At 37.4% G+C, this 14,877-nt stretch overlaps 1 protein-coding gene across 2 annotated transcripts in view; it reads left to right on the plus strand.

Moving 5' to 3' along the window:
* The first annotated feature begins 2,531 nt into the window (after positions 1-2,531).
* The window catches only part of LOC130665941 (uncharacterized), a 137,279-nt gene continuing 124,933 nt past the window's right edge, over positions 2,532-14,877 (plus strand). For both annotated transcript variants that reach the window (XM_057466573.1, XM_057466577.1), the window contains exons 1-2: positions 2,532-4,021; positions 14,336-14,494. In XM_057466573.1, coding sequence (XP_057322556.1) covers positions 3,260-4,021; positions 14,336-14,494 — 921 coding nt within the window. In that variant the 5' untranslated portion in view covers positions 2,532-3,259. The remainder of the gene's footprint in view (positions 4,022-14,335; positions 14,495-14,877) is intronic.

Consider the following 14,877-nt stretch of genomic DNA (forward strand, 5'->3'; position numbering starts at 1 on the left):
TACTAGGTGACAGTAGATAAAGAAATGCTCAGCCTCGAGTCTGCAATTATCGGCTTGATCTACTAAGTAGCAAAGTCCGCTCGCTACGACTTGTGACTGTTTTTAAAATCAATACTCTTTTTTTATATTTTTATTATCAATTAAAAATAATTATTTCCATCGGTAATTAAAAAATATTTTAGTAATAATTAATTAAATTTTTACTAATGAAAATAAAATCATATAAATATCAGATAATTAATTTTTAATAAAAAAAATTGTAATCATCACTAAAGTAAATAATTACTCAAAAATATTTTTGATGATGCATCGAAAAAATTAAAGCTGCGCCAGGACCAGCAGAAGCTTTAGGATCAGTTCACACTGTAGAGAAAAATACCCGCATGATCCTCGACACGAAAGTATCGAGTCTCGATGCCAGATGCCGGACCCGTTTCCCTTTCCGTCTTTTCTTACCAACACACATGCACCCCACCCTCACACTACTGGGCGGGTCGCGAGACCCCACTCCTTCGCCCACTTCCCCTTAAACCCCTCGATTCTTTTCCCACTCCTCAGTTGCGCGTTAAGCGCGACGAGCGACAGTGGGGTTTCGCCGACAGCTTTGGTTTTACGCCAAAGGGGAATCACCTACTGCCGGTCGCCGCGAGTGTCCCAACCATCCACGCCTTCGATTGCGTCCCATTGGCTCTCGCCGATGTCTCCAGAACCAGCTCGAGGACACACGCCCATTTTCTCTCGTCTACCTTACAACGTCAACGCTAATTAATGCTCTTTGACCCGACACTCATTCACAATCTCTATTGACACAACATGTACGTCACATATTATACATCATATCATACCTAACTCTGTCTAGCTGCCCATCATTTACCCAATTGTTTAGTTATTATTCATTATCGATTATGCAATTAGACAATTATTACTTCAATGCTATCTACTATCTTCACATATATCCACACATACATATATATAACATGACATACCTGGTGCAGCAACAAAGTCAATTTGAACTTGTGCAATAATGTACACATGCACATATATCTGTACATGTATATGTATGTGCATATATATATATATATAGTAAACTCAGTAATCTAATGTAAGAGCTTACAGTCTGCATGAACTTCAAAGACGAATAATATTTATGAGGCTATAAAAATAATCTAGAGCTCACTCTCGAGTACTTAAATATATATCACATATGTTTGCAAACAGCTGGGTAGCGAGTTGCTGTACAAGACTTAAGGTTAATTTAAATTTTTTAAAAACTACCAGCCCAATACCTATCGATTGCGCAAGTGATAAATTTATTGTCTACACGGAAAAAAAGATTTCTTGGCGCAAAAAATTTTTTCTTGTTCTAAGAAAATTTTTACTTGACCCAAGAAATTTTTTGTATTATAAAGTGAAAAACAAACTTTTCTTGGAGTAAGAAAAAATTTTCTCGGAACAAGAAAAAAATTTTTCAGGCGAGAAAAAAATTCTTAAGCCAAGAAAAATTTTTGTCTTCAATTCATAACACAAAATATTTCTTGTGCCAAGAAATTCTTTTTTTTTGTGTAGTCTGGGATTAAAAACAAAAAAAATATGTAAATATACTGATTAAAAATTATCTACTATTTATCTAGGCTGAAAAATCAGAGGTCATGCATCTGCTCGCGTAAAAAAAATATTAGTGATCTTTGTGTCTTTGAGCTAGAATCAGATGGACTGATAGACATTGTTGAGACGGAAGTGTTACGAGAACTTTTGATAATCGATTGATAATTTTTTTTTTATCGCGAGGAAAAAATAAATGGAATGAAGAGTGTAAAATGTAATTTACTGTTGTTTTATCTTTTGTCTTTGCATATGTTTTATTTAGCAATAACATCCTCGGGCAATAAATTCTTCACGCATTATTTAAATGTCATGACATCTAATAAATATAATCTTTAAGTCTCTACGGTTTTTTTTTTGTTCGCATGTGAAAAAAATAAAATTGAAATGGAGGATTTTATTTATAGATAGATGCGTAATATTCCCGAGTAAAACATTGTCCGTGTTTTCTATCGACAATTGAGTTATTCGAGCAACAAAGGTGAATCTATATAAAAAGGTCTTGCACATATGAGCGAACGTGTAGTATATACACCTACGGTATAAGCGGGATTTGGAGTATTTGAGCGCACAAACACAAAGAAATAGACTCGGTAATCGTCGGCGGAACTCGTGGGTACTCGGCCGTGGTCGCGCGCAACCACTTGGTGCTCTGCGATCGAGCAACCCGGCACGACTTTTCCATTAGCGAATTTTCCTTTAATAAAAAATTCCCTGAATTACGGTGGGAAAAATTTGAAAATTTGAATGCATGTTGACGGTGATGGTGACGATGATGACGATTGTCAGGTTTTTGGATCTTTGAGGTGGAAAAAGTACCCTTGGAGTGTTAAGCTCGGCGCGCGGTTATCCACGATTAATTACGAAAACGCACGAATCGGCTCGCGGCTCACGAACGCGGGGCGAGAGAGTCGCTCGTGGTACGCTCGAGGGAACGGTCGGAGTCGCGAAACCTCTCGTTTTTTGAATAAAATAAATAAATGTCGATTATAAAAATCACTAATTTATAATTGGATGATGGAAAAACCTTTGAGGTAGTGATTAAAAGTGTTTTTAAAGTGAAGTGCAATAAAAACTAGTGACTAAGTGACCCGAGTGCGAACAATTATGTTAATGACAGTGTTAGATTTATGTGAAAGGTTAAGTGTTATCGAAGGTGCGTGCAATAAATGTCAGTAGCTTATAATATTATTAAGTATTGTTGCTGTACGCGTGACATTATTTGGAGGGAAAATTTTGTATTCGTAGGCGGAGCCTCCAGCACGGGGACACGTGACACGGAAACTGTCACGCCGCCCTTGCCTCTTTCCCCTACTTCTTTGACATCAACAACAACAACATCTACTACTACTACTACTACTACTACTACTACTACTACTACTATTACTTCCACATTTACTACTACTGGTACACTCTATCATCACTCTTCTACCTCACTCTGTCCCGTCAGTTCCCTCTTTGCCACCCTCCTGGACAGAGACCCCACTCCGACGAACGAAAACGACCGAGTGAGTCGTCGCGTCTCTCCGGAATCACCGCAGCGTCACATAAAATGCGACCACGGGACTCCGAACCCCTTTGTCACCTCCGTCGCAGCCGAGCCAGCTTTTAATAAAATATTTTATTCGGACAAAAACAAATTTATTTAAATCAGGAAATGCGACAGGCACAGATTGGCCTCGATTGCAGGCCAGACTCACTAGCGTCCTTGGAAAACAAAGAGGGAGACGTAAAAATAAAACAAGAAGTGATAGATGTCGCGGAAATAAGTCCTGGAGTGAGGATCAAACAGGAACTGGGGGTCTCGAGAATAAAGACTGAGGAGGAAAATTACAATGAGCTCAATGGTTACAATGCAGTAGCTCCAGAGCCGAAGCACTTCGATAGAAAAGGAGACGAGAGCATTGGGAATTTTGGCCGCGTACCAGGTCAGTACCCGGTGATGCAGCATCCGGCTTATCGAGCCGTCGGCGGACCGGGACCGCCAAATAGTTTTGGTTTTCCCCATTTCTTTCCTAATTCGCTGACTTCTTCCTCGGTCCCCACGTCGCTTCACTCGTTCCTCGATCCAGCGCAGACCCAAAACCTTTCTTCGGCAACAGATCACGAAAAACACCTCAGCGAGATGAACAAGCTCCAGTACAACAGTCACAAGTCCAATTATCTGTATCATCAGCAGCGTCAAGACAAATTGAAGGACCTAAATGAGTCACTCAATCGCGAGTACCGGAACTATCACGAGCATCAGAAATTGCTCGAAATGTACCCGCCGTTTCGTGCACCTCCCGAGCTCTCCCATTTCATCCAACAGCAGCAACAACATCAGCAGCATCATAATAACATGAGAAGTTTGTATTCGGGTAAACATTCGAGGAAGTGGAACAACAATTTAGCCACGAGATTACTGCAGCCGACATCCGTGAGTTTGGAAAATTGTAAACTTTATTATTTATTTTTTCTTTGCTTACTCTAACGCACATCAAAGTCTAGAACCAACTCTAGAGTCAAAAGCTAAGTTGGGTAATTTTTATTATAGTTAACACGAAATTTTAACGTCTGTTTACTTGGCACAGTAGAATTTTTACTTGTAAGTATTTAAAACCGCCGACAGTTTGAATTATTCAGTGAAGTCGTAACACAAAAATTAAACTATGAAATGCGCGTATGCTACAGCCATTTATTATTATTCTTCGGTAGTAAGTTTAAGTGCACGCGGACAATTCAAAAGGTTATTCTGGAATTTACGAACTTTAAACGGTCTTGTCTTGGAGCTGGTGGCTGCATACAATGCAATATATTTATATACATTTTCTGGGCTTCTGCACAAGAGAGTTAAGGCCTCAGAAAAGTCTCTCTGAGCAAGTATGCAGTAGCAGCAGAGCAGTCCAGTCATTTAATGTTATTCTCCATCTTAGTATCAGCTCTTGCATGGGAACGCTGTCCGTCGAACTGAACCGTTACGTCGTAATACGCGGCCGAACGATCTCTCGCATTTCTGCGTTATTTATTCCACGAAATGGTTTCACTGTGAAATCGCGTCCACTGCGTACAGAAGAAATACCTAAGCAAAGAGAAACAATAATAATCACGAGTGCAAAACCTCCAGATGACGTTCTGTCCATATAAATTTTCCCGTAATAACAGGCTCTGGTCTTTGCATCTCCAGCTCCAGCTCCAGCTCCACACTTGGCTTCGTCGGTCTCTTCTTGTACTTTTTAAAGCTTAAAATTTAAAACCGTAACGACTGTCACTGAATTTAGTGCCCGAAACACACCTGTACGTCAAGATAACGTCACTGACTCGCGACTTCTAGACACCGAGCGAGTCCAATAAGGCGATGAATCGAACGCCGATGTGCATTCAGGTGCTCTTCAGCACCTACAAGGCACATATAACTACACATACATGAGTACACATAATTTTTTATGGTTTATTTTGTTTATCGGTCTCGTCCTTCCCTAAGAGGGAACATAAATTTTCGTTGCATCCGTGATGCCGGGATAAGTCAATGGCATCCCGTCCAATTTGGAAGGCCGCTCGGATCTCCAGGTGATTCATTTGCCTTCGATGAAATCACTTATTCCAACACATCCCGTTTCGCTCTCAGCCTTTTCTCTATGTGTCGCACTTGTAAATTTATATAAACTGATTAATGGCATCATCGGGTCTTTTTATTCATAATTCATAATTCATCACAACTCTCGTCTATGATTATCTATCCTACATACAAACATTCATACTATTTTATTTTTACTTAACCGTTCAACGACCTCGTCCATCGGTCATTATTTATCACTGATTTACTACTTAAATAAATTTTATTTATAAAAGAACTAAATTTATTCAGATTTTTTTTGAATTATTGAGAGGTTTGATGAGAATTAAATGACGAAGATTAATAAAATCCATTTTTCTGTCCTGACAATGGGACGATGATCACACGACGTAGTTTATATTTTATATGTATGTGTAGGTATATATATGTTAGCACACGCCCCCTGGCATCACATGATATGAGTTTAGTTTAGAACCGCTCGCCAGATGCGTGGCATCGACATATAAAACTTTTGTTGAGTTGAAGGTTTTTCTACCTGAGGGGCGCCCAATAGAGCACACATGTCATGTTCGAGGGCGCGAGTCCCTGATCTCACTAAAAAAACCATTTTATGCCCCAGCAATCCTACGCCGAACTGACCCAACTAATAACCTTCATAATGTAATTGTGTTTAAGTGTATCAATTTTTTGAGTACACAAACTCTGATTGTGTTTTTTATTAAAAATAAAAACCCAGAGAAGACAAATAAAAAAATACTCATCGTTTATTTCCACGAGGAATTACACAGAAAAAAGGATTTCTTACTCTAAGAAAATTTTTTCTCACTGTTGCAGCAACAAGATTTTTCCTGTGAAATCAATAGAATAAGGAACAAATTTTGTGTACTAATTTTTTTTGTCCGTATAATAAAATTTCAAAATTTATAAAAAGATTCAAATTTTGAACGAAAATTTCAACTTCGGAAAAAAATTCTAATTTTAAAATTTGAATTTTTTTCCAAACTTTGAATTTTTTTACAAATTTTTAAATTTCATTATACGGACAAAAAAAAATTAGTACATGAAACTTGTTCCTTATCCTATTGAAATTTCAAAATTTGAAAAACAATTCAGTTTGGAAAAAAATCCAAATTTTTATTCGAATTTTTTTTTTTTTTCAAAGTTGAAATTTTCGTTTAAAATTTGAATGTTTTTAAAAATTAAAAAATTTTATTATACTAACCAAAAAAATCTGTACGTGAAACTTGTTTTTTATCCTATTTATTCCACAGGAAAATCCTATGGCTGCAACAGAATTTTGTCCTGCGCAGCGCCTATTTATTTTTTTCTTGCATCCAAAGAAAATTTTTGTTTTCAATTTATGATGCAAAAAATTTTTTTGGGGCGAATAAAATTTTTTTTGCGCCAAGAAATCCATTGTTTCTGTGTACATATACATTTAGTTTGACGATAGATAAATATATAAAAATGAAATCATAGTTTTCTAATTTATTGCAGACTTTCTAATGCTGTGATTTTAAAACTCATCGCTTCTGTATACGGAAGGCATAATTTTTTCCACATCGTAAAGTCCTCTAACAATCTCGCTGGCTCTAGAACTGAAGTATTAACAATCAACTAAATGGAAAAATAAAAAAAAGAGGATCAATAATTTACACCTGCGCGATATTATTTTATTTTATTTAATATACGACGGAATTGCGATGATATTTTTTTCTATTCCACGGGACCTCGATGAGTTGGAAATTTAAATACTTTGTAAACTAATGAATGCATGAGTGATGTCATCGGTGTCATTGGGTATTATTTCCGCGTCGGTGGGTTTGAAACGTGTCATAATATGTATAATTCTTTACACTCTGCGTAAAACGTTACAGATTGCATATCGGGTGGAAAATTATACATGAGTAACGATGACAGTTGTGATAATTAATATTAAATGCGTTGAGTTTTACCTGCCACAGTTACATATGCCGAGCATATATTGATATTAATATTGATATTCATATAAATAAATGTATATATATTGCGTTATGTAAATGAGGAATGTTTACATCAACTCATTAGTTATTTACGATTCAAATGCTTTACTATTTTAGATTATATTTTATTATCTCTTTAAAATATATATACTCATTTAGTACAATAACTAGACATTAAAAGTACGTTATTGCTAAATGAGACTGATAATGAACTGGTCTAATTGATTTTCAAAGATTTATTCTGATATAAATGTCAAAAAATCTGATTGAAAATTGTCATGCAAATTTTTTACGTCGCTCTGTTTTTACGTTCGGTTATCAAAAAATTTTATTAAATTAATTTATTATTTTTTTTTAATTCACTAAATTAGTCTGAGTCATAGAAAGTCGTCTGCGTTCTATACCCGACCAAAATATGTGTAAAATTTGAATTTTTCAGATAAAATATTTTGTCACTTAGAAGAAAATTCTAGACCTAATTTCGTGCACAGAAAAAAAGAATTTCTTAGTACAAGAAATTTTTGATTGTCCCAAAAAAATTTTTACTTGCCTCAAGAAATTTTTTGAATTATAAATTGAAGACTTAAAATTTCCTGGAGCGAGAGTAAATTTTTTTAGAGCAACAAAAAATTTTTTGAACCGAGAAATTTTTTCTTGTCTTAAGAAAAATTTTGTTTTCAATTTATAAAACAAAAAATTTCTTGCGCCAAGAAAATATTTTTTTCTGTCTATTTGAATTATTTAATAAAAAATGTCTCGAGTGCCGGATAAATTTTTTCCACGCGTAATTTCGCGGTATCGTTGTTGGTATTGAGCTGTTCTAATAATTTATTTACTAAAAAAAATTTGTACCCAATAGAATAATTTTTTATTCAGATATTTTTTGAACTGTAATTGATGCTCTCATTTCATCACAAAAGTCCGAGGTGTTGAAATTTGTAAGGAAATAATATCCGGAAGCTTGTGGTTCTTAAAAAATTTCCAAATGTCGGTGACACGTGGCACATGGGTAACGCAAAAAATACAATAAATGAAAGCACAATATATACAATTGTAAAAATCGACAAAGGGACAAAAGATAGTTGAGAGAAATTTTTCACACAGTTTCCTTAGTAGCATATATTCGGGGCAAGCGGGCTCGAAAAGTGTCGGACTATTTATAAAAGTGATGCCTACATATTTATGCGTATTGTGTATTCGAGGATACGAGGACGCGTGCGCACGAAAACCACGGGCTAAAAAACCGCACAGTAATTATTCATTCTTCAGTTATCTCTTTTTTATTTTTAGTATTTTTTATCTTTTCCACTCTAGCGTGACGCACGTTACTCTCTGTCATCGGTTTTTTCCTCAACAAGGGTAGACCCGTTTTTAGTCCATCCTGCGGTCACCATTAAATTTTTTCCCTCTACATTTTCTCCCGTCTTCTTACTTTTCGAAAAAAGTATTAAAAAAAATATAAATAACATAATCGAGTAGACTAAAGTCGATTACAACGTCATATACAAAGGAACAAGACTCGACTGGCTGGTGTTTTACGACCGCTGACACCTTACCGACCTGCACTACACAGCTCCGAGGTTCGACATTGCACCCTCACTCACCAGCACCAGTACCAGCACCAGCACCAGCACCAGCACCAGTACCAGGATCAACATCAAGCTCGCTCGCCTTTCTTTATCACTTTCATTCTCTCTCAAAACCCTCTATTTCATTCTCCTGCCTCCGCTCGCGTTCTTTCCGTCCATATACTGCTAAACCAAAGTATATATAATATTCTCCCGGTGATATTACGACCGTGAATATTAAAGTAATTGATGCCTCCATAAAACAGTGAACAGCACCTTCGATGTCTCAGCAGCAACACACTCACACTCAACACTCACATACTCGCGCTTACAAAATATCCTTTACTATCGTTCTCCCAGCGAGACTTACATCCACTTGGAAAATATATACCCACAACACACTCATTTATACAGATTATTTAAAAAGACATTCTTGCCGCAATATTCCGCGCATATAAACCTCCATCTCCATGTCATTCGGCCCCAAATGATCCCGGCTGTTATAAAAACTCGCTACTGTCTGTAACAATAATTTAAATTTAATTTGCGGGTACATAAGCTTCGTAATACTTTCGCCGCTTTGATTATCGCCGTACGCAACCAGTTGTGCTGATATTTATCAGCAGAGTCACAAATAATTTAAATGGATTGATGGGAGTGAAGAAATAACAAAGACAACCTCGGACACGGGATAGGTAACGGCTCGGGCTCAGTTCGGGCTCGGGCTCGGACTTGGACTCGGGTACGACGAGCTGGTGTGCAGGGTACAGTGGGAATAGCGTGTAACGATGTATCAAGCTGTTGCGCCCCCGGCGTGTCCGGCAACATCGGAAAGAGCCAGCCTGAAAATGTGTTGCATTGTATATACAAGTGAGGGAGAGACCCCGAGCAAGGGAGTAAGAGGGAGAGGGAGCTAAAGATATCCTCGGCTTTGTGAGAAGACCGACAGAGCCTCTGCATCATACCTTTACACGCTCCCAATGGGCAAACGAGCGACGGTAATGCTGGTTTGAGAATCCAGTCCTGTTGCCTCGACCCCTGGACACTATTAATTTTATCCACATGTATCCCGACTATACATATATAATATGACTTTGCTTGCTCGTACTCTTGGACTCTGCAGCTCCGATATCTACAGTGTCTCAATAATATTATATCCTCGATGTTGTTATATACAAGCGGTAAGGAGAATAACCACTCGAGAGTTAAAGTATTCCTCTCGATTGAATCATCTCGTACTGCTGAGATTCACAGACGTTATGGCTCCTGTGAATACACTCTTCTCCTCTTGAATTTTTAACTGAGTGCGCTGAGGTGAGCTCGCTCCTAAGTCTGGTTTCTATTCCACGCTGTCGAGTGTTTTTTCGAGAGAAAGAGGGAGAGCCAAGAGGGGATAGAATTTCTCGGAGAAACGGTTGCGGATGTAACCCGAGCGGGTCTTAGGGCACCTTGGAAAGGGTTGAAGCTGGGCAGGGGAGGACAGATAGCGAAGGGCTGGAAAGTATCCAGCGGACTCTAGAGCAGCAAGGCACAACCCTTGCCCGGGGGTCCTGTGAGACACTGGAACGCTCTGAGAAAGGGTAGTTGGGTAGTATCTGTTGTCATGGTCCCTGTGATGCTCCATTATTGATTAAAGATGGCTGAGCGTGCTCTCAAACTCTCGTACACTTTGTGCTCTCACTCTCTTACCGGATGGCTGCTCCATCCGCCTTCCAGCCTGTATACGCCACCGCTCTCCTCTCTCTCCTTGTCCTTGTCTTTGTCTTTATCTTTATCTACATCGGCGACGCCATTTTAATATGCGCAATTATAATGTGTACCGTCGACGGAAAACCCACCGCTACTGCCATCAGCACCCTTGGGTTCATGACGAAACTTTCCCTTCAAAGCCCTCTCACTCGGCATCATCATCACCAGCAGCAACCGTATCACCCTAATGCTCTTTGGGCTCTTTGTTTGTTTGCCGAGTCGTCAGGGAAGCCGCGTAATCGACGAGTTAATTAGGACGCGTTTGCCGTTTTAATTGGCTCATTGTAAACACTCACTGGCTCTGACTCTGATTTCTTTCAGAATATTTTAAATTAAATTAATAAATCGCCGCCGATCCGCAATAAAAATAATAAATATCCAGTGTCGAGTATTTAATTAAACCGTTATAGTTACCCAGGCAAGATAATATCTGTAACCTGGGTAAATATATGCAAGCAATAGAGTCTGACGTCCATGTATTTATTTAGGCTCGATGGTGGGCAGAGGCACGAGCCAGCCAAACGGGAGGGGTAACAACGTGAAAAGCTATCTACACCATTCTACACCCAGTCTGCTATAGAATATATACATAGACATGGACATATATATATCTATATATATGTATATAGCCTAAGACTGTATAATACCACCGAGAACATTATAACAGCAAACACTATATATAGGTATATAAAAGGGTCGTGGGGTGGGAAATATCGCTGACGACAGCTCGTTAGCACCGAGGCACTACAATGGCGTCGCGACGCCGATACCCGATAACCCATAGTGGGCGTCCCTCTTCCCTCTTGCTTTGTTATTCATCACATCACATAATCAAAATGTTTGAAGCTGGGTTCGGGTCGTAGTTCTGCCAGCTGATGCGTGTGGTCCGCGAAAATCAGATATCGTGTAACGAGCATCGATGGATTTGTAATACGGCTTTCATACCTCGGTCATACCCAATGTCCAATTAAATATTATTCCGACAAATCTGTTAATCCTGACTTGACTACGAGTTCAAATCTCAATATACTTTTTAGTGATTTCATAATAATAGTCGGTTTTAGTTGACTGAAAGGTTAATTGTCAAGGTGATAATTTCGTTAATTAATTAGCCGTCAGATTCTGTTGGCCGATTGCGTCATAGTTTGTTGGATTGGTGAAGTTAAGGTCTTTTGTCGAGCGACACTGGTCTTTGGTATGTAATGTTAATTTATTGTTATTATTGTGGACTGAAGAGAGTAATTAACGGTGACGTCATCTCCTGAGAAGCTGTAGCCAGAATCAAAGTGGCTATCGCGAGAGCAGAGGTCGATTACTTTCTAGGTAAAGACTGGTTTAAAGACAGGTTTAGAGGCGCTCGTAATGAGCGATAGCGCTCGTTACTCCTTACTGGACGTTCTAATCACGACCAAGGATTGCCTAAATCATTTAGATCATTCTTTTGTGAACTAGCCTAGGCTATTTTTCTAAAATCAGTAAAGTAATAATATTTTCTATTTGCATTAGATTGTGATGACAAACAACGTAATGAACAGAAAGACTACAAATCAAGCAGTGATGAAGATGAAAATGAAGATTTAAATATATAAATAACATCCTAAGAAAAATGTAAATGTAACTAATATTATTCTAAAAGCTACACTATATGCAAAATATTCATTGTTTTTGAACTGTAGTTTTAATTTAACAATAAACATGCGTCATAATAAAGTGAAGAATTTATATTTTGTAGAAATATATATATGTAGAAAAAAGTAAATGAAATGGTATGGGGCTAAAGAAGGTTGTATGAGGCTCAAAAATTTCACCCTCATATCGTCCTCACTATGGTATTTTGTCCGATAACTACTACATTGAGGGTCACATGAGGAGCAAAATTTGTATGTGATTTCATCCTCATTCGACCCGACACAACCTCACCAAAGTTGGTTATTTGAGGTTGAAATGGGGGCCAAAATTTCGACTCGGGCTTCGTCTGTAATAAAATAAAAAAAACATTTTTTTAATCACGGTAATACGGAGACGCAGACATGACTTTTAACTCTGATGGGTGGAAAATAAGTCTCAAGTCTGCGTAGTGGGACGATTCGGACGCGGAATCGATCGTCCACGGAAGAGCCGAGTGACGTCGCGACAAAGAAAACCCGGTGGCGAAACTAATGCGCGTAAGCAGCTTGAATTGTTTGGAATTTAAGAGCATGAGGCGTTTGTTTGTTATTTATATAAATATGTCGGGTATAGAATAGAGTATAGGGTCTTAAAGAAATGAATAAGTGATATGAGTGAATAGTGTGCGGTAGGTGAGGGCATTTCTGTTACGGCCACTTTGTCTCCATTTGCTATTATACTGTACACAACACATGATCGCTGTCGCATGTAATTACGCGGACGACAGTGGAACAACATGGAGAACTTGCTAGACACACGATGGCGTGTCGCACGCGTCAAACTTTCCTGTATAATGTGTAATACGTTAATAAAGAGACATTTTACACGTTATGTTTAGATGTCATGCTCCGCTAATTTTTTTTTGTCTATTTAAAAGGCAAACGTCTTAAACTATATAATTATTTATTTTTTATACATACATTTTTTTTTAATAAAAAATGAGGCTTGTGGGAGGTTTATTTAAGTTTTTAAAGCTGCCCTCAAAATTACTGTGTGACCATTAGTTGCTGAGGTATCGATAATCAAAGACAAAAAGATCCTTTTTTATTTGAAGGCTGATATCTCAGCAGCAAATTGTCGTATAAGAAAACAAAAAGAAAGCAAATTGTAGCTGAATAAATCTCCTAAATGAGCCATTAATTGATTTTTCTCAAAAAAATTTTCCTGGCCCCGTAGACCCAAAAAACAAAACCAAAAAATTTTGTCTCGAGCTATTTCTTATGATTCCGCAAAACCCGTGGCTCCAAAAATTATTTTGCTGGAAGATCTTCAAACTAGAGATTTCAAGTTTCAATTTGCTTTTTTTGTTTTTTCGATACAATCATTTTTCACGAAAATACAGCCTTCCAAAAATCATTGAAAAATTTTGAAAATTTTCTTGTTCCTTTAATTTTTTGGATGTGTATTTAAACATTTTTTTTCCGTCTCATTTTACTCTGCCTTCACCTATCATTAAAAAAATATACAACAGGGTGTAAAATGACCCTAGATCATGACTTAAAAAAACATTCAAAAAATTTCATAGGAAAAAAAACAATAGCCCAATTCATAAGTTAACTAGACACAAACCAGAGACAAAATTAGTGTTGAATTTTTTTCTCATGCCAGTCAAACTCCGAAACCCAATACCCGAGTGAATGACTCTAGTGTCACCAGGATTATTTTAAAATAATACAAGAAATATCATAAACTCATATGATAGCTGATCAAAAGGTCTTTTATATTATTTTCTCACTCGTGTATCGAGAGTTAAAAGTCTATTCTTTTTCACTCGGGTCTTCGCTTATAAGCTCAGGAAACTCTTAGAGTCATGTGCATGTATGCAGTCAGAGAAAGAATAAAGTGGAGAGCAAGACCACACGCCTCGAGCGAGCCATCCATCTTAAAGAGTCTCATATTCATGCAGTGACACTAATGCTCTTCTATAGTACGGATCTGCATCAGATTCTCCTTTATATTAGCGAGTCCTTTAAATGTCCCTTTACGAGCATAAGCCCAAGTGCCCTGTTGACATGCCGACTATTTTCTCATCAGCTAATTTATTATCTCCTCCATCTCTCACCAGTTGTATACATTTTATTATCTCCTCATGATCAACATTATTATCCTTGTACACAGCTCTGGGATCTTCACAATCTTGTAATTGATTTTTTTTTTTTATTTTACTTATTTATTTATTCACTAGATTATATTTTTTATTCAAATTGCAGGTGGGCTCGTGGTTCGCGCGCCCAGAAACTCCAATAAACTCATCCTCGTCTCCAGCCTTGGCCGCATCCTCGCTGAGAAATCACGTCGATCTGACGAAAGCCGCAGAGCCGCCAATTAATGGACGAAGTATCCACGGACAAATACCAACAATTTGCACAGTGAGTTATTATAATATATATATTTTTTTTTTCATAAATTTAAATTCATAAAAATTAAATTACGCATACATAAATAATTATCTGATTCAAAAAAAAAAAAAAAAAAAAAACTATATTATTATATTTAAATCTGAAAGGAAAAGACAAGTTCGCTTTTAAATTAAATAATGAGGATTTTATTTTATGACGATGCCGTGTTGTCTCCTCCAGGTGACACCGTAAATTTGTGTCACGAAATACCGTCGAATTGCCGCCACGTAAATTCTCAAATTTATACATCCACACATTTTTATATATATGTATATATATGTGTATAAAGAATTGAAAAAAAAGTGAATACGTCGTACGTAGAAAACATGAGGCGAGTGGGAATCGTGAACATG

This window comes from Microplitis mediator, chromosome 1, assembly GCF_029852145.1.
Source record: "Microplitis mediator isolate UGA2020A chromosome 1, iyMicMedi2.1, whole genome shotgun sequence".
NCBI classification, from domain to species: Eukaryota; Metazoa; Arthropoda; class Insecta; order Hymenoptera; family Braconidae; genus Microplitis; species Microplitis mediator.